Source organism: Athene cunicularia, assembly GCF_003259725.1.
Source record: "Athene cunicularia isolate RWA chromosome 3 unlocalized genomic scaffold, athCun1 chr3_part1, whole genome shotgun sequence".
Lineage (NCBI taxonomy): Eukaryota > Metazoa > Chordata > Aves > Strigiformes > Strigidae > Athene > Athene cunicularia.
This window is the reverse complement of record NW_020799097.1, coordinates 50,206,711-50,225,898: the sequence shown is the minus strand read 5'-3', so window position 1 is coordinate 50,225,898 and position 19,188 is coordinate 50,206,711. Positions and strand designations below refer to the sequence as shown.

Genomic DNA, 19,188 nt, shown 5'->3' with positions numbered 1-19,188 from the left:
GCTGCCGCCCTCAGCGCCTTGGCCGCAGCCCGCCGAGCTTTTTGCCCGCTTCTTTCTGGCTCCTTTCTTCTCGCTTTTGTTTTTCCCCTCGCTGCGGAGGATTTGGGTGTGTGCGGTGCGAAGGCCGTTAGCACGGTCTGACGCCGCCACCAGTACCCCCTTCGCAGGCAGTGGGTGGCCAGCAGCCGGTAGCTTTGTGTCCGGTGAAACGTACGCGGCGCGTTTGCTTCTTGCAAACTTAGTCTAGGTCGAATTGCGGGAGTTAATTACGTAAGCAGTGTTGTTCTGTCACTGCTACCGGTTGTTCGTCAGCCTGATGTTAGCCTCGTTCTTTGTCCATTGGGTTTGTCTGATCTTTCTGGCTCCGTGAACTGTTTGCTGAAGTGTTTACGTGGCCAAGAACCACAAAATACGCCGCATGCCCCAGAAAGCTACGGAAAGAAGTTGGTCTGGAAGTGCCTTAACGTTTTCTGGCCGCATTGCATAACGGTATAGCTAAGCGTGAAGCTGTCCAGTATCCCCTGCTTCAGTCTTTCTCGATTTCCTTCTCAGCCCTACCACCGAGGGCGTGATGTAGGCCGATACCGGGCTCCCGATCCGAACCGTGAACTGCTTGAGGGCTGCTGAGAGTCAGAGGTTAACAACCGCTCCGCTGCAGCGGGAGAGGGCAGTGTTGGTCCAGCAGGACATTTCCATACCATTTTCAGGTTTTTTTCCTCAAGAGTAAGGGGGATATCCGAGTTTACCCTGTGTAAGAGCCAGTACAATAGACAGACTTATCTGGGAGCAAACGTGAGTTTGCCTGCGCTCAAGAGCGGGGTTTGTTGTACCAGAACCATTTTTTCAGTGAAGAGCAGGCATCTGCTGACCAGGGAAAGCTGGGGAGCCTGCTGTTATCCTACATAAAGACCCCAAGAGAGCACTGGGAGAACATCTTAACAGCTTGCTGCTAGTTCTGAAGTTCACAGCTCATTTTTGAAACTTACTGCTGTGAGAAGAACGTTGCCTGATCCTTTACTCCTGCAAATCTGTTCCTTCCCCAGTGAGGGAAAGCTGTTTTGAGCGTAAACGAAAAGCCCTCGTGCACCTGGTACTGGCTGGCTGCACTGACTGTCCTCCCCTCTCCACAGATGTGCCGTGCTAAATTTTATATGTACCCGAGAGGAATTTACAAAAATGACCGTTGTTCATTTATCAGAAGTCGGTGTTGTGCGTGCTATGATCGTTCTTCAGCTGTATACCCAGAATAATAAATTACTTTTTTTTTTTTTTAATCTGTTACCCGGAAAATGTCGTATAGCTCCTGAAGTGCTGTAAGTGCCTTATTTCTGAAGGGAACAGGGCAAGTCTGTTGCATGCCTCACTGATGCAAACCAACAAAGGTCTTTTTATGTCTTCTTACATTCCTTGAAAGTAAAGAAGTGAAACGCCAAGATTTCTAGCCTGATCCTACTATAACCAAGAGAAAGGTCAGGTGGATACGGTTTTAATTCAAATTACAAGAATACCGAAGTTAGTTAATGTATTTGTAGTTGTTATCTTGAGATGTAAATTATCGTGCTGATTGCCAAAGATCGAGCAGAGCTGAGAAAAGTGAAAGGTCACCCAAAGGTGCCTGGCGTAGGTGGATATGATGTGAAATGTGCTGGAGAGTATGTGACGTAAGGAGTTGTGGGTTGTAGGTGGGTTTTCTGAGTGTGATGGTTGTATGAGTAAGTCTTAATTAAAACTAATGCAGTTAAATTGTAGATTGGGAGAAGATCTTATTTGATCCAGATAGTGGATATGTTGTCATTGTGGTTTTAAGGCAACAATGTTTGACTGAGATTGAGATAAAAAAGCAGCTGGACTGGTTAGGTTGCTGGCTTCTGCTGTGATCAAAATATTAATAGATTGACTTTCTTTCTGTTCTCATTTATATGCATTTCTATATGAAGTTCTCATCTTTATTTCCCATACGTTGGTTGCTTTCTACTGTAGGCTTGCTTATAGCTGGCTGTATTACCTAAAGGAATAATGTAGTCAAAAGAAACAAGGCTCTTGCCATCTGATGTTTCACTGAACTTCTGCAAAATTCATTTGGTGAACTTTGGTAACTTCACTAGAGTAGTATATCCTTTATTGTCTGAGTTTATTGTAGTTAAGAGGTCACATCAGGCAAAATCTTAGTATGCATGTGACCTCTGGTTTAGGAGTATCGGTAGTGTCTGGAGAGGAATGCATTTGATAGGACATAAATACATTTCCAGGCTGTGACTCTGAGCTGTAGTTAGTTCAGCGAGAAGGATTGTGCCTTAACCTGGGAGATGTACATATGGGAAGGTACGGATCTGAGAATTGCTTCTGCAGGTGAAATTGCTCTCTTGACAGTGATAATATTGTCCTAATCAATGCATTTCTTTTTTTTTTTTTTTTTTTTTCATATTGGTAATGACACAAATGTAGCAGGCTGCAAGTGGATCAGATGCGAAAGTAAGGAAGATACACAGTGGAGATCCATACTATGCCATGCAGAACCTTAAACCCAAATAGACCTACTTCATCTATAGTGTTGATTACACAAATACACGTTTATTTGATAACCTACTGCGGTATTAACTCATAAATTGTATCTGTTGTTCAGTGTTTCAAGTTCTTATGTAGACAGCCAAATGTGTTCAAAATAATCCCAGATTTTTAAGGCTTCTGACTTAAATCTGTACTGTTGATGAGCTAATGTTTTCCACATGGTTCAGAATGTTTTTAGAACAAACTAGTCGATTGTGTTTGCTGTTAAGGAGCCATGAGTAGATTCTGACGTGCAGGCACGTCCCTGTGCTTCAGTCCCTTTTGCAGGTTTTGTTGTAGATCTGGTGGTCACAATCACTACTGCTGAACCAGAAGTGCAGTAAGAGAGAGGAGTCCATTAAATAACATTAGTTAAGAGTAGTGTTGCTAAACTAAGAATTGCAACCCATTGAAGGGAGCATGACAGAGCCATTAGCTAGTCTCATTCAGAGCCTCGTTTTTCCCATTGTGGGAGGGTTGGATATAACTACATTTAGGTGACCTCTGGTGCTCAGTCCTGGAGGAGACGCAATTGCTGTTGACATTCAAATAAAGGCTACATAAGTAGTCTTCAGGTGAATTATTTGTACTTATGTGAAATGAAGCCAGAATAAAAGGAGAATGGCTTACTGTAATAGTGATTTTTGTAGCACTTGATTGTAGGTGACAAAGAAAGGTTATATATGAAGGCTAAGATGCTTTGGAACTAATGAAATTAATTTTGGATGTAACTTGTCTTACAAGAGTGCCCTTCAAGAAGCTCTTAATTCAGCATGTGTTGTTGCCTGACCAATAGGCACATACTGCAAACCTGAGAGATCTGTGTAACTTCTTTGAGGTAGAGGTAGAAATCAGAGTTAAGGGAGAAGGGTGGGCAGGCAGAGAGAAAGAAACTGATGTCTTCCACAATTTCAAGGTCAAGGATCTGTTTAAAAAGCTGGAACTAAGTTTTGCTTGCGTGTACAATTTAAGACAGTACAGTTTTTTTATGATGCTACCATAGAGACACAAAATGTTTAACTTGGAAAATGCCACAAATAGTAGAAACACTGTCTAATTTTATAGGCTATGAAGAAAAACCATCAAGCTATACTGTTACTGCAAAATGGTGCATAACCATGTACAAATATTGCCTAAGTGTTGATTTGAGTGGTAGAGTAACTGTAGTGAAAAGAAAGTACCAAAACTTTTCTAATTAATATAGTACTGAAGTCCTGCATATTGAAATGGTCTTACTGTTATTCTGGCTAAAGATGGTGTTTAGTTTGTCCAATGAACAGTTTATTAGTATTTAGGAACAATGTCTCAAATGCTGTAAAGTTCTGCTGCTGTAAATAGTCTTGTCTCTTCTTTTCTGACAGAACACATGTGTGTAAATGAAACAGAAATAGATTCACCAAAGTATGACAACTGTACAGCTGAAGAACAGTGTTCCTGTAAGTATTTAGATATTCAGCTTTCACATTGTTTAATGTGAAGCAGTAGTGTTTACAACTTCATCTGCTGACCTTTGTTAATACCCTCCTACAATTTACATAAGCATGTGCAAGTATGTAAATAAGTCCTTTGCTGCCAGCTTAAACCTGTGATATTAAAATACACAATTTTGTTGTGCATTTAGTTAACTGCTTACTGTTGCTGTTTCAAGAAGCCTGACATATTTTACTAGACTCATCTCTGGCTACTGCGGTGGTTTCTTAGATTAAAGTAGGTGATTCTTCCTATTAGATATAGCATATGCAAGTTTCACCTGCTGAGTCTGTTGCTTCATCAGAGATGCAGTAAATAGGAAAAACCTATGAACCTTCCAGTTTTAATTGTAACAATTAAAATAGCACAGCTCTTCATGCACTTCTGAAATGCAGGGGGCGATTTACAGAACTACGTAATGCTGGGAATGTGCTCAGTTGTGTATCTACTTCAGTCTTTTCATTAACTTGTGCTTGTGCAAAGCAGATCTGCAGGATATGAATAACTTAGATTAAATCTTGAATTTCACTTTTATGAAAGCCCCCCAGTTCTAGTTTTTTTAAAAGCACACAAGAAATGCACTTTAAATTAGGACTTTCTGGATTTAAGTTCTAGAACAGCCAGTGAAAATTCTTAATACTCTTGTCTAGATGAGTTTCAACAGTGCTGCTAAAGAGACTGGCTCACACCAACAGAGATGGAGCTTCCATGCTGCTATGGGCTATCTGGTGGTGGGGGCAGCAGCCAGTCAAAAATTATTCTGCTTCACTTAAGATTTCTCTGTTGTTTCTGAAATAGTAACAATTGCCTCTTAATCGGGAGTGTTGCTCCATATCTAAGAATAGAATTTCTTCAGTCTGTTCCTGTTAAACTTGTAGTGATGTTATCTGGTTGTTGTAGTTTAGCTTCTGCATATTCAAGGAAACTTAATTGTACCTTCAGTAGAGGATATCTGTTGGTGTGAGAGTAACCTGTATACCTTATCAGCTCTTACACTGTCATGGCTCAGCACTACATTTGAGGATTGATGTGGAAAAACATTAAGGTGAACCTAAACTGACTTGATGCAAGTGAGACCTGAGAGAATGTAGATTCTGATATATCAGCCTATCTCTGTAGAAACAGCTTTGGTTTCCCACCATGGTGAATTGTTTCACGATGTAAATAACAACATTTAAATCACCTTGAGCATTAAAGGCTTCAGGACATACTGGTATTTTGGCAGGAAGCTTGCAGATATATCAGTGTATGGTTAAGCAGCAGTTTAAGTAGGCTGTCTGTGTCTGATTAACTCAATACAGTAAGTTGCAGAAGCCTTCACAGTTATGTTTGGGGTTTTTTTACAGCATGTGCTGAAGCTGAGAGCACCTACAACCAGCAACAGCTCTCGGAACAGAAAGCTTTATCTAAAACTTTCAGATTCTTGAGGATGCTTTGGTTTTCCCCCATGTTGCTTCAGATGTGCAGCCACTCTGATTTCTAGTTGAACCTGATAGGTCAAGTTCAGGTTTAGTTGCAGTGAGGTTGGGAAGCAGTACCGAATACCTCATTTCCTAATGAGTAGGGCATGCACAGTCTATGCTTGTACAATAGGACTCTTCTCCCTTCTGTTTGCTTTGAGGAATCTTGAGTTCCCAGTTGAACACTGGCTTGATTGGGCCACTTGTGACGAGGTTTTTCATATACTCACTGGTGCAGCTTTTGCTAGTGTGGTGGATTGGACATTGAACTGCTTTGTAATTTCAAACCAAAACTACAATAGAACTCAGAGCAGTATGAATTCCCAAACGTCAGCTGCCTGCTGTTACATTTTTTTGGTGGGTTTTTTTAACTTAAATACTGTCATTAATCTCTTTAACGTAACACTTTATTCTTTTATAGATCCTACAGGTATTCCTCTTTCCAGTGCTACCACACTGTCTTCCAATACTACTACACCACCTTCCAGTGCTACCACAGCGTCTTCCAATACTACCACAGCCGGTTCTGCTACCACAGCTCATACTACTATAGGTAATATAATACCACTGAACATAGAATGGCAGTAAACTAGGAAATGGTGAATAAAATAAAGGACAAGGGCTTTTTCTGCAGGTCACTGTAGTAACATGATTACTAAACCACTGATGTATGGAATACAGAAATGGTCCCAAGGTTTGGAAGAACCTTGGATTTTATAAAATCTTTAACAGAGAAAATGCTTCTTTCCAGTATAATTAAGAATTGGCTTAGTTGTAACTGAATTATTAGTCATTTCCACTAAATGTGAGTTCATATGAGTAATTTTTTTGTTCCCCAGTTCTATTCTTATATGTGCTGCCATCTTAACAGTGGAGTTCTTAAAAAAATGAAAAAACCCAAAAAACACCCAAACAAGCAAAAACCAAACCAAAATAACCAGAAAACCAAAACAAAAAACCCTCGTCTTTAAAAGCATCTGTTGCTTAAGGGAGCTGGGAGGTAATGAGTTGGTATTTGATTAGGCTCAGAACAGCCTACTGTACAGTGTAGTGACATTTGCTTTAGGTAAACCTATGAATGGTGGCACTTGTCCCAGCACATAGTGGAATACCGGTTAGTTTTTAGTAATACTAATCTGGGGCAGGGGGAGGGTGGGTGCTCAGAGACCCAGTGTTCTGGCCTGGTAATAGAAGAGCTTTTAGGAGTCAGTCTAGCTACAGGTGAGTGTTTTCTTATTCCAGTGATGTCATTCACAGTGTGTTTGGGGTGGGGAGAAAGAGCAAGTTTTGCTGTCCTGTAAGTGCTTATCTCCTGTCTGGAGATACTCCATTAAGTACTTTTTTAGTACAATAAATACTAACTGATTCTAAGGGCTGGTTCATGAAAGTCCTTTTCCTCGATGCAGATTCTCCATTGTCTTGAAGCAGATAACTTGATTCTTGTTCACATACCAGCATTTATATTAGTACTTGAAAGAAAAGTGGTTTTGTCTGAACAAAGAATCACTGATCTGTGGAGAACCTTGAATTATTTGGATGATAATGGTATGCAAGTTTGAAAAAAAATCTCTGTGCAGAAACTTGGCTTAGTGCCATGCAGCTGAGCATCTGTATTGTGCGGGGTACAGTCTGAGGTCAAAGCTTATCCTTGTTCAAGCAAAACAAGACAAATCACTTACATATGAACTTCAGTGCTTGCAAACTTTTCTGTTGAAGTTTATGGTATGTACATACTGTCTTTTCTCAAACAGCTAATGTCACCAATGTAACTACACATGCTCCTCTACCTTCAACTACCATTACTTCAGCTACCACAACACCCATTATTCCAGGTAACTGCTACTACTGGCATAATTAAAGCAAAAATACTTAGAAATTAGTGTTGCTTTAAAAGCATTATCTTGAAAGACTTAACAAGTGACAGTGTTAAAGTAGTATTGGTATATCTGCTGTTGTTACTTCTAACTTTCTGGGATGTCTAATTTTGTTAAGGTAATACATGTATGTGTCAAGGTAATACCCTGAGAAACAATGCTAATTAGTGAGATGTTAAAAGTCAGGAAGGTGTTGGTCAAACAGAATCAGCTGACTGCTTTCGGTAGTGTGACTAGAAGTCACTTGTTAACTCACTTATCCTTGGGAGGTGGCATTTTGTTTTTCGCTTGCAGCACAATAATGGGATACCTATTAAAATAGTTTGAGCTACAGTGATGGGAATAAGCTGAAGTATTTTATTTCGGCGTCAGTCCTGAATGTGCTATTTCATGAAAAGCTCTCATGAAGTAAAACTCTTTAAAACTAGCCATCAGTAGATGGCTGCTACTTCTAGATCCGTATGTTGTAGCTTTAGCTGATTTCTTCAAGCATAACTCTTGGAGAGAAGTACAGTAGATGGAAGATAATAATTTAATTTGAATTTAAGCCAAAAAAACCTGGAGCAAGTAGCAGAGATTGGAAAACGTGTTTTGAATGTGAGCATATATCAATAATATACTTCTGTGTAAAGGAGGAAAGCTTTGGCTTTTTGAAGTACAAGTGAAGTTCAGCTGGGACTTGCTCAGTATTGAGGTCCAGAGTAGTTTGGCTATAAATAGCTCTAGCCTTCTACAGACAGTATTTAATCGCTATTTCAGTATCACTAATTTAAATGCAGCTGCTGACATGTCTTTACTTTTGATTATGTTTTGTTTTCTTATTGGTGTTTTGGATGTTTTGAGTACTCTTAATACAAGGAAGCCAATACTAAAATCTGTGAAACTGTTGTGCACTCACGAACTCTATTGTGATGTTTAACAGGTACAAGTGCTACTGCGACTCCTGCACCTTCTTCACGCAAATCTTCATTTGATGCTGCGAGTTTCATAGGTGGAATTGTCCTTGTTCTGGGTCTGCAGGCTGTTGTTTTCTTTCTGTACAAATTCTGCAAGTCGAAAGACCGGAACTATCACACACTTTAGGACCTTCCACTTTATAATGGACTAGTAGCCCAACACCTATAGTTCACTGAACCAAAATATTTTCTGTTGCTCGTGGAAGACAGCAGTTCATAATATCATTTAAATCTCTAAAAGAAGACTTTAAAAGAATATTTTTGCAACATTATACTTGGCAAGAGGTAATGCGAATTTCTTCAACAGGATTACTTGCAATATGCTGCATGGGTTCTAATGGCTGTCTTATTTTCCTTTAGTGGCTGCTGCTGTGGGACTTTTTTTGATATGCCAAATGTAGACATTCAGAGATTCTTATTCAGTGTCTTGAGTAGACAATCTCATGATGACTTATTGTGAAGGCTAATTTAATCAACACTTGATACAGTATCCCTTCAGTTTTATCAAGATGTGAATTATTGGGAACTGACTTCAGGGAGTGAAACACCATTTATACTAGCTTGTGGCTCTTACACCGTGCTGCTAGAAAGATGAACAAAATTGTAGAAGTAGATAATGTCTTAACAGAATAACATAGCCCATAATTTTTTTTTTACACAAGAATAAAGGTTGCCTGATAAAATACTGCATTCCAAACAGAAATCCTGTACCCTTTCCAATTAATGTTGAGGATGGAGAAGGCATGTAGGGATAGTCCTTCTAAAGGGGAAATGAAGATTAGTGCCTTAAAAGACTAGGCTGCAAAAACATCCCACCTATATCCAATATAAGACTATTAAGTACTAGCTTCATATAGGAGAATGGAATACATGTGACTCGAACATTCCAGTTTAAAGACTTTCTTACATTAAATTTAACTGTCCCATATTGAGTTTGAGGGTGAGGGAACAGGGTACAGTAATGTTCAACTACAAACAGAAGCTTTAAGTTGTTTACCTTTTTTTTTTCTGGCCTAGAAAGACCAATCAAAACTAGTGATAAAATTCAGTTCACTCCCTGTATGAGGCGGCAACAACTTAGATTTGTACTTGAAATCCTGAGGTTTTTATTAAAAAGGATCTTAAACTTGTTACAGTTAATTTCAGTGGTTTGGGTTTTTTTCTTTTACCCTCCAGTATGTCTGCTTGCTTAAGGAGCAGTTAAGGGTAGTTCAGAGGATCTGCTGATTTGATCTTGGTCAGGATTTCTGTAGTCCTGGGGCTTCCAGGGCTGCACCTTTTTTTTTTTTTTTTTTTTTTGTGTCACCCTGCAGCGAACTGATTAAGGAAATCTACTTGGCCAAATAGGGTTGGTGGTTTGTTTTTTTTCCTTGGCTGAATCAGCCGTGTAATCTGAGTATCAAAGGTACGTCATGTCCTCTGTAGACTGACTTGAACACCTGTGAAAAGAGACCCACAGGAAAAATGGAAGTAATGATAAAATGGAGTGGTGTAGGATGTAGCACATAATACATAGCTTTTGATTATATCCCTTGATCATCAATTTCTGTAGTACTGTCTTTACTAGCGACTTGACTGGAATTTGGCACCCACTACAAAATTATCACATCAATGCAGATAATAGTCATGGCAATAGAACTTGAATATAAAGCAAATTAAGTGCACTTCAGTTGGAAACTTCAAGTGCACAGTGTTGCTTTCTTGTGTTGTTCTAGTCTGAATGGCATTGTTTCTTTTGTGCTGCACAGAAGACTGAAATTGCTACAAAATAAGTTACCAGTACTGTATCTTTTGAGTTCATTAGCTATTGGTTTTCTAAATATAAAGACAATCAGCTCAGGTTTATTAAAACAGCAGAGTGAGCAGCCAGTTTTCAGCAACAGTATGTGTGTGGGTTAGGTGGTATATCCTTGGCTTTATTGTGAAATCACTTAATCTGTCCTTTCCCTATTTCAGAACTATTCTATTACATTTGTTTAAAAAGATATCCATGAGCTTGTATTTTGTGCTTTGAAGTGAGCAAAATAGTCTTCTACAGCGACAGTTCTCCTTCAGCTCAGCAAAACAAACTGTATGCCTAGTATATAATATTTTTTTTGGCCTCAAAGGGCTATCTTTTGTGAAAGTTTCAGGAAAGTGCCACAGAACACTTCATAGCATGAAAGACATTGCCATAAAAAAGTTGTTGCTCTGTAAAATGTTGCTAAAATGCTTATTTATGAGCTATGATGATCCTGATTTAGGTTGCTGATAAAGTATGCTGGTAAAGCAAACTAAAAAATAATTTTTAAAGTGCCTTAAAGTTGCTTAATCTTTTGCCTCAAATTTTCTTTAAAAGGGTAGAAGGGATACCTTGCCTTAGTTACTAAATTTTTCTTGGTGCCAGCAATTGCTACTTTCCAAGACTTTAGGAAACCCAGGATCTCTGACATGTACAGATGCCAATCTGAAAAACTCGAGCTTGTACTGTATCAATTTAGTCATGTTCTGGAAGGCCTGCACTATGCACCTCTTGCTCATTAGCCTTGCCAGCAAGGTGTAATCCACAGTTTACAGCATCGAGTCTCGGATTGTTTCCCTTTCAGTTGTTTGGGGGGAGGGGAGGCTGGGTTGTACATCTTCACCGTGTGCTTGGCTGCTGCACTATAGAAAGTAAGTACTCCCTTGTGAAATGGCAGTATCAGCTGATGTGTGCTGTGTACTAGCAAAAAACCTGAAGTAACAACTTGCAGTTTTTCTTGGCCTTGTATTTTGAAGTGGAAGGTAGCTCGTAGATCTGTAGTTGTATTTGCCCCTAAATCAGTTTTAGGCACTGAACTGTAGTGACTCTTCAAGTTATCTGGCTTTTTCTTGAAGCCAACTTGTGCAAATATCAAGCTGTTATCTTATGAATGTTCTCTGCAAGTGTTGCTGTAAAGTTTGTATTTTGTCTTCAGTGGAAGAAAACTGAAAGAGTTGTAATCACAAAACCAAATTGATAAATAAAATCTGTTGAATGGAATTTTATTTGTAAAATTTCTTTTAATGTGAGCAATCCCAGAGGGGGGCTGTCTGACTTTCTGGAGACAAGAGCTGTTTTCCATAGGGATTGAGAAACTCCATAGGGAAAGAGGGAGAATGAAAAGTTTGAAGAGTTAAGTGAGTTCTCCTAATTACAGTATTAACGTTGCGTTTCGTATGTGCAACAATACTGATGCAGATTTAGAATAATCTCCAAAAATTCTCAGGTCATTTTCCATGTTAGTTTAACCCCCTTCTCTTAAAGCCGAAGAACAGCAAGGCATTTAAGTGTTCTGCTTGCATCAACCTGTAAGGCTTAATGCTTCTCTTTCCAGTAGCAAAGCTCATAATATTGGATGTCAGCCTGTAATTTGGAAGAGGGACTGCAGTCTGTGGTTTCAGGGAGGCTGTTAATAACCCCTACATTGTAGCATCTCTTCACATAAAGATCTTTGACCTTCGTGAACAAGATACTACTCTGAGCCCTATTTCTTTCCTGATTGCACGAGAAAGAAGAGGATATTTGCTGGGGAATACTGTCAGCATGCTTGAACAAGAGAACAGAGGGTGTACAATTCTGTAGTTGCAGACTGACTGAAATGAAAACCAGCTCTGAGCAAAGTAACCTCAGTAGTTTCACATCATGACCTTGATGCTTTTGTGGGTAGTGAATGAAGTGTGAATGTGTCACTAGGTAGTACTCAGTAACTCAGGCTCATGTTATGGGAAATAGCAAAAACTTCAGTAGCCTTTCTGGAAAGACTGTGGAAATGGAGGAAAGAGCTTCCTGATGTGCTTAAAATTGCTATGTCTTCCAGAAAATCATCCATTTACTGCATGCAGTCGTAGTTTTTTTTCTTACAATGCAGCACTGAAAGCCTATGTTCATGAAATTTCTTATCCCTACAGTACCAGTCTTGTGTTACTGCTGGTCTTTGATTGTAGTCTTCTGTAGTATAGCATTCACTCAGAAATCATATTTGAATTTTGCAGTATCGAGTAATACTTGAAGTATTTTATCAAGAATCATAATTAGCCAGAGACAGCCCTTTTTTACTGCTGCAATGGCACATAAGTGCTTCATACTGATGATATTATTTGACTTCCAAATTGGCATCTGGTTTCTGGAATATGCTGGAATCACATTTGATGGCTTCTCTAGTGACAGCTGACCTTGGATAGTTATCAATCACCTTGTCATTCATTTAAGGCATACCTTAGAAAGAACTCATGTTGTTTGATAACTAATTCCACAGCATTTTGAACATACTGTGACTTGTTTTGATGTAGCAGTAAGCTTGAATGAAATAAAGCTTGTTTTAGTACTGATGAAGGATGTCAGCCTTATTCTAGGAATCCTCTGTAAATACTGCAGTGTTTCTAACATAAGTTAGAGTTCTTTTACTCAGCAATGCTGTGCTGTTAAAGGTTGCCTGAATTTAATTCTCTTAGTTATAAAAAGAGTGCTGAGGTTTTTGATTATTCATGTTCACAAGCATTGATCACAAGGATGTGGATGATGCTACAAGGCAAATAGGCTAGAATACTAACTCATCGAAAGTTGCAGTACAATTTGACACATCTGACAGACAATTTTGAGTATTTTATTGGCTAGGTTCTAAAAGCAAGCTTTTTTCCAAGCAACAGAAATGCAGATGAATTTATGCTTTTTTTTTTTTTTTTTTTTTTTAATGTAGCATTGTGCAAGGAGCTGCCCTTCCTCTTTCTAAGGGGAGGGCAGAGAAGTTGCTAGGGAAGGTGGAAATGCTGACGCTTGATGAGTCATCTTTAAACAGTCATGACAGGTTCAGTGTACAGGGCAGCAGCCTCTGGGGGTGAGAGCATTTCATTGGGCAGGAGGGGGTGGTCAGGGGTTGCAATAGAAAAGCAGTTAAAAAACAATAAAAAAACCCCATACCAGACCCAATGCTTTTGCTCTAAGAAGTTAGTGGTGCAATGTATAGCTATGTTCCAAGGTTACCACAATAAAAGGAAGCCTTTTAGTTTTGACTGATATCCTCGCCTTTCCATACTGTTCTGCATTGTCTGAAGGGAGGACAGTGCTGCTTTTGCTCAGAAGGAGGATCTGCACCACCCAGTACCTAAAAGGGATGAGCAGGTTAACTGACCAGAGCTGGTGTTGCATGCTGCAGCCAAGTATGTTGAAGTACATATCACAGCACTGGAGTATCACTGCCTCTCTTTGATTTGTATATAAATTGCTCTTCTCATACCTCAAAGTTGCCAGTTTGGTAGCATTTTCTAAAATACTCTGAACTGATTTAAAAATACATTTAGGTTTACTTTTGGACCAGCCTTTGTTTCTGCAGCTGCTTGAAGACAGTAGGAAGAGACTTTTCATTTAGGTGTGGTTAATAGCCTATCTGCCATTCTCTCCTTCCATCTGCTAGGCACCTGAAAGCATAAGTAACATATAAAAAGAGTCACCAACCATGGTGTGGTACTAAAAAAAAATCTTCCCTGGACCATTGTTAACAAACTACTTCCCTCCCATCCTCTTAATTTTTGGAACTTTTTTTTTTTTTCCTGTTTGTTAGCCATACATACTGGTCATTTTACTCTTAATGATAAATCTTCAAAGGGATTTGACTTACTGCCCAAATGAAACCTGCCTGTGTATATATATGAATCACAGCCTGCAAACTAGCAAAGTTACTCATTTTGCAACCCTGTCAGCTTATTTCTGCCACCATTACTTACTGTCTTTGGTCGCTGAGTATTTCCTCCTGTTTCATTTCTGCTTCTTGGGTCAAAATTCAAAAGATGCTGCTGGTAATTCCTGTGCTGAGTAGATGCTGAAAGCTTGTTACCCTGGACCTGAGCTGCAGAACCTGGAGTGTTACCAACAACACAGTTAAATCAGAACTCAAGTAAATGCAAAAGCTGTTGTTTCTGACCTCTAAGCAAAATGTTAGGGTGAAAAATAAAAAAAAAAAAACAACCACCCAAACCAAGTTGTGAACACTCAGCATAGTACTGATAGAATAATAGATTGCTTAGTCTGGAAAAAGTGCTTCATGGATGATCTTATCTTGACACAAAGTGGAACAAAAACTATTTGCGGATAGTTGCAACTTTTTTTAAAAAACTATTTGCAACTATCTGCAATTTTTGCAGCTCGCCCCATACCCTTTCCATTCATCGTAATGACTATATCAGCATTCATTTGTCCAGCAGGAGACATCTCAGTGAAGCAGAAAATTCTTGCTGCCCCAAGTCTACTTCATTGTATGTGACTATTTTCCCCCCAACTCTGTCTTTCCCGGTCCTGTGTTGAAAGCCAAGATTAAAAGTTGGTGGTGGGTGTTAACGATCTGTTCCCAGTGACACTAAATTCCCTAGTGAATTCCAGTCTTCATCTTTGTAGATTTCTGAAAAGCAGAGATGGAGCTGCTTAATACCAACCCTTCAGGTGCTAAAAAAAAAATCCCCACTGAATCAGATGTTATGCTTGCTATCAGCCATAATGTGATTTAACCCTGATTTGTATCTATGGACAATGTGGTGTTGCTATACCGGTTCTTAACTTTATGGTAACTTTTCCCACTATAGGTAAAAAGGAATTTTTGCCCTGTAGTTGTAATCCAGCACTTGTTGAGACAGTGTTCCTCCTCCTTCTCAGATATGATACAAGATCTTTCAAACCATGTTGGTTAGCTGTTTCTGGCATTATTTCAGGGTGCGTGTCCAAGGGACCCTGGCTGTCTGCTGAAGCTGCAGGAGAGCAGCTGGCAGCTGCCCAGAGTGCACAACTACCCAGTCTGGTCAGACTGCATTCCATGTCCATGCATCCTGAAGCAGGGGCTTGAGAGGACTGACTACACAAGCCTCACATGAACCCAGAAAGAAGAGCAGCAACTGTTTTACATTACTGAGATAGGCCATGCCTCAGTGCATTTGAGAGGGAAGAAAAGGAAGATGTGAAGATAAAAGAGGAGTGGGGAAAAAGCTAGAGGACATGGCTCAGACTGCTAATCGATGAGTTTTACAAACTGGCTGAAGTCTTAATCTATGTGGGCAGTTACTGGAGTTGACATGACCTGTTTGAAAAACACCTTCACCTTTACAGTGAAAATGGGGCTATTGCAAGCAACAGTTGCCACCCCTATACAAATAGGTCTGGCCAAACACTATAGGTCTGAAGTCAGGTTAGTGACAGAGTGCAACTCAGATTAATAGAAAAGACAAATCTTTACATGATGCAAGTCTGGATTGCCTTATGAAAAGTACTAGTATTAATGCATAAAAAATGATAGCTATTTCATTTTGACTTATTACCTGGAAAATAACTTCTTATACTGTTTGTACTATGGGACCACAGCACTGCATTCTTCCTTCTACCTTTTTGAAAGGAAAAAAGAAATACCACCAAACCTTACAACATCCATCTACTATTACAGACATAGGAGTAAAAGAATCACAAGTAAAAAAGTAGCTACAATACACTGTAGAGTTTTAACGCATTTCAGACTAGGTGTCTATAGTTTGATGGAACTTCCTTGTTGAGTGTAGAGAAATCCAGGCCTCTCCGCCAATTTTTCCAGCTCTGCATCATGTTTAACAATGGTAACTCTCTGCAGGAAAAGAAATTCATCTCCTTTCTGTCACAGCTGCTTTCTTTGTGCTCAGTAGCATCAATGTGACTTACAAGTTTTGTACCAACTTTTCCCCCCTAACTTGATTGGTACTTGAGAAGCCAGGTATATTTGTGCATTAATTAAAGCTACCTCCCTGTTCTTTATTTCCCCGTGTTTGGTTCATGTCTTGTCTTCGCAGTGTGCTAATGATCATTTCTCATTTTTCTTTGGCAGGAATAAATAACATTTTCCTGCAGAAGGAAACTATAATTAAGTACTTTATATTCTTTATGGCATAGAAATGCACCTTGAAAGATCATTGGAGTTTTTTTCCTGTTTACTAGGAATTTAGGTATGACCCATCAATTTTTCTGCATGTGTTTGTCAGGCTGACAGTAGGATTTTGATACCACAGAGAAAAGCAGCAACTTCAGGCAGGTAGGACTAGAAGTCCCTAATTAAGCTTTTAAGCTACATGAATCATGTAAGCATTATGTTAAAAAAGTTACCTAACAAACATCTGAGAAATATTTTTGTTAAAGGTTTAAGTTCTGGGTTAATTCAGTTAAAGGATAGAAAGCTCTCACTGTTGTTATGAGATCCTTTGAAGATACCTGCAATCATAGGCATGTATCCACATTACAAGGGTACAGTCTTGTTTGGCTGCCCTACATAATTTGCAAGTAAGCTGTTCCAAGGCCGCAGCCATAATGAAGCCTGATTTCCTACCACTTAGGATCCATTGTTTCCTAATTGCCTCCTTCCCTAGATGCAGCTCCCCTCATATTTCCCATGATAGCCCTACAAAGCAGAAAGACAACACAAGTTATGGTTTAAAGTTATTAACTTGGGAGTCGGTGTTGCTTGTGCTCCTTGAGCAGCTGGGGTGTAAGAAGGCATCCGACTTTTGAGTTGTCTGACTTTTCCTCAAGATTGTTTTAAGTCTTTCTCCTTTACCTAAATGCTTTCATTACAGAGAATGTCTTCTCTTTCATATTTGTCTTAAGTTGCCTATTGCTTCAAAGGTTAAGGGGGGATTGAGAGACATGGCCACATAACTGATAAGACACTTGCCCAAGAAAGCAGGTTACAACACACAACCTGTCTTTACCTGCAGTTGCATTCCTCTGGGAAACTGCAGCTTCCAGGTCATAAACTTGAGACTGCAGTTCATCAGCCTCCTGGAAGGCCTCCCATTTTAAACTGCAGTCTTGGCTTAACTGGCTTCTGATCTAAAAGGTGGTAAAAGGATTAATGGCAGCAACAAAATTTCATCATCTGACAGCTCTGCCTCAAAGCAGGGGCCTAGATTTAAAAAAGAAAGATGTTGCCCTGTGCACTCTTGTGAATGAGAGGCCGTCACTTCTTGCTGGTTGAAATAATCCATAATTACATTTTTGCTAAACATCCATACCCATATCCATAATCCCTCTGAAGGCAAAATACAGCACAAATAGTGCAAAATGACATCCTCATTATTGTTTAATGGGAATCTACATTTCAGGCATTGTTTGAGGAAGATAAAAACAATGCAGAGGCCTTTTCTCATTGTTCTCCGCATGTAATCCCTAATTAGACAAGACCCTACCTCCATTTTCAGGGCAGAGGTAAAAAACAGCAGCTGTTCCCTCATCTATCCCACAGATTCTGTAATTTGCTAACTAAGTTTAAATATAGAGGTTGCGTTAATGACCAGGTAGGTGCTAGCTGCAGCTGAGACTGTTGTGTGGCAATAAAAGCCCCCACACTGCAGTTGCCATTTTCCCTTCTGCTCTCCTCAAGGGCTGATCCATCTGTTGACATCTCTGATCTCTTGAAGGATTATTTTGTAAACACAGCAAAACAACTCAGAGCCCCATTAAGACAGTCACCAATTAAATCAGTGGTCTTGCCTACACCAACTTCTTTGGTTGTGTAAGTCTCTCAAGATTTTAGTTAGAAAACATGCCAGCAGCCTGAGAAATTAATCCCAGCAGAATGGCGTTTGTCATCCTGACTCTGGAAAACAAACAAGCCGTGATTTCACCTTGATGCTTTAAAAGATTGAAGACAGAATATACTTTGCTTGGTTTACAGGAGAGGCATTCAGATACATTTACAAAGCTTTTTTTTCTCTCTAAACCAAGAAGGCAAGGGCAAGGAGACTTCAGTGGCAGCAAATCTGTCAGTTAGTAGATGGATTCATCTACTTAAAGTCTAATGAAGTGGTTGCCAAACAGTATTTTGTTCTGCAGGCTAAACTACGAAAGAAGCACTGCACATCTCACAGCCAAGAGCTCACTCTACCAGCTGTGCTAAACACAGAGATTGTATTTACTTGGCCAAATCAGTTTTCAAATTGAAGTAGTTAAAGCTCTACCATCCCTTTTAGAGGGAGATAATCTTAGAAGTGGGTCTGGTTACTCAGTTACACTAAATCAATTATTAGCAATACAGTAACAGTTTTAAACTTAGTGCATCAGTTTAATGAAAACTAATGCCATTTTTGTGACCCGACTGGATTAAAGCAGTTCTCTTCCTAATATGTTTATGTGGTAGCCCAGAATTTGGGAAAGTGGTGTAATGAATGTGAAACAGAGGTAAGGGCAGAGGGTTTATGTGAAATGCGCAGTAGATAAAGCAAAAAAGGACAGCAGTTTGTCAGCTCGACAGCAATGGTATCAAAGCCCTGCTGTGGAGGAGTCATAGGGAGGGCCAGGAAAGCAACAGGCACTACAGACCCATGAACGTGGCCCCAGCAGGGTGGCAGAGCCTGATTGAAGCTCCAAAGCTCCCTGTTAAGTCTAGTGACAAGGACAGGGGTTACAGCAGAGGCCTGGGGCACACTTCAGGGGAACATCCCAACAGGGGATGCACAGCTGGCCGAAGCCTTCAGAGCCACTAAGCCCAGCCTCTTGCTGCTCTAGCACCCCTCCAGTCCCCCCAGGTGGGCAAGTGTGTTCTGTCTAGCACCACACACTTGTTCCCACTGCATCTTACACAAACTCTTAGGCAGTTTAAGATAAGGAGAATAATACTCTTTAGAGCAAAGATACTGAATGAGGCTCAACAGGAAGGCCCTGAGATGCCACCAATAGGTAGAACATACCTCTAAGCACCCAGCAGGCAGAGCCCAGCACAGTCCCAAGGCTCATGCAAGACCCTCATCCACAGCACTTGGAGGGCTGGCTACAGGGAAGCTCTGAAATTCAGACACTCAAAGGGATACACTCAGGTGTGGTCAGACAGTGTTAAAACTTGACACATCTCTCCACAAATGCTACTGGTTTTATTTTTCAAATCT

The 19,188-nt window shown here is 39.8% G+C and overlaps 1 protein-coding gene across 1 annotated transcript; it reads left to right on the top strand.

The window, feature by feature from the left end:
- The first annotated feature begins 2,428 nt into the window (after positions 1–2,428).
- Positions 2,429–11,308, top strand: CD164 (CD164 molecule). The gene is made up of 5 exons (XM_026845701.1): positions 2,429–2,472; positions 3,909–3,983; positions 5,899–6,030; positions 7,229–7,309; positions 8,274–11,308. Exons 2-5 carry the CDS (start codon positions 3,914–3,916, stop codon positions 8,432–8,434), a joined length of 444 nt encoding a protein of 147 aa, XP_026701502.1. The 5' UTR covers positions 2,429–2,472; positions 3,909–3,913; the 3' UTR covers positions 8,435–11,308.
- The last annotated feature ends 7,880 nt before the right edge of the window (positions 11,309–19,188 follow it).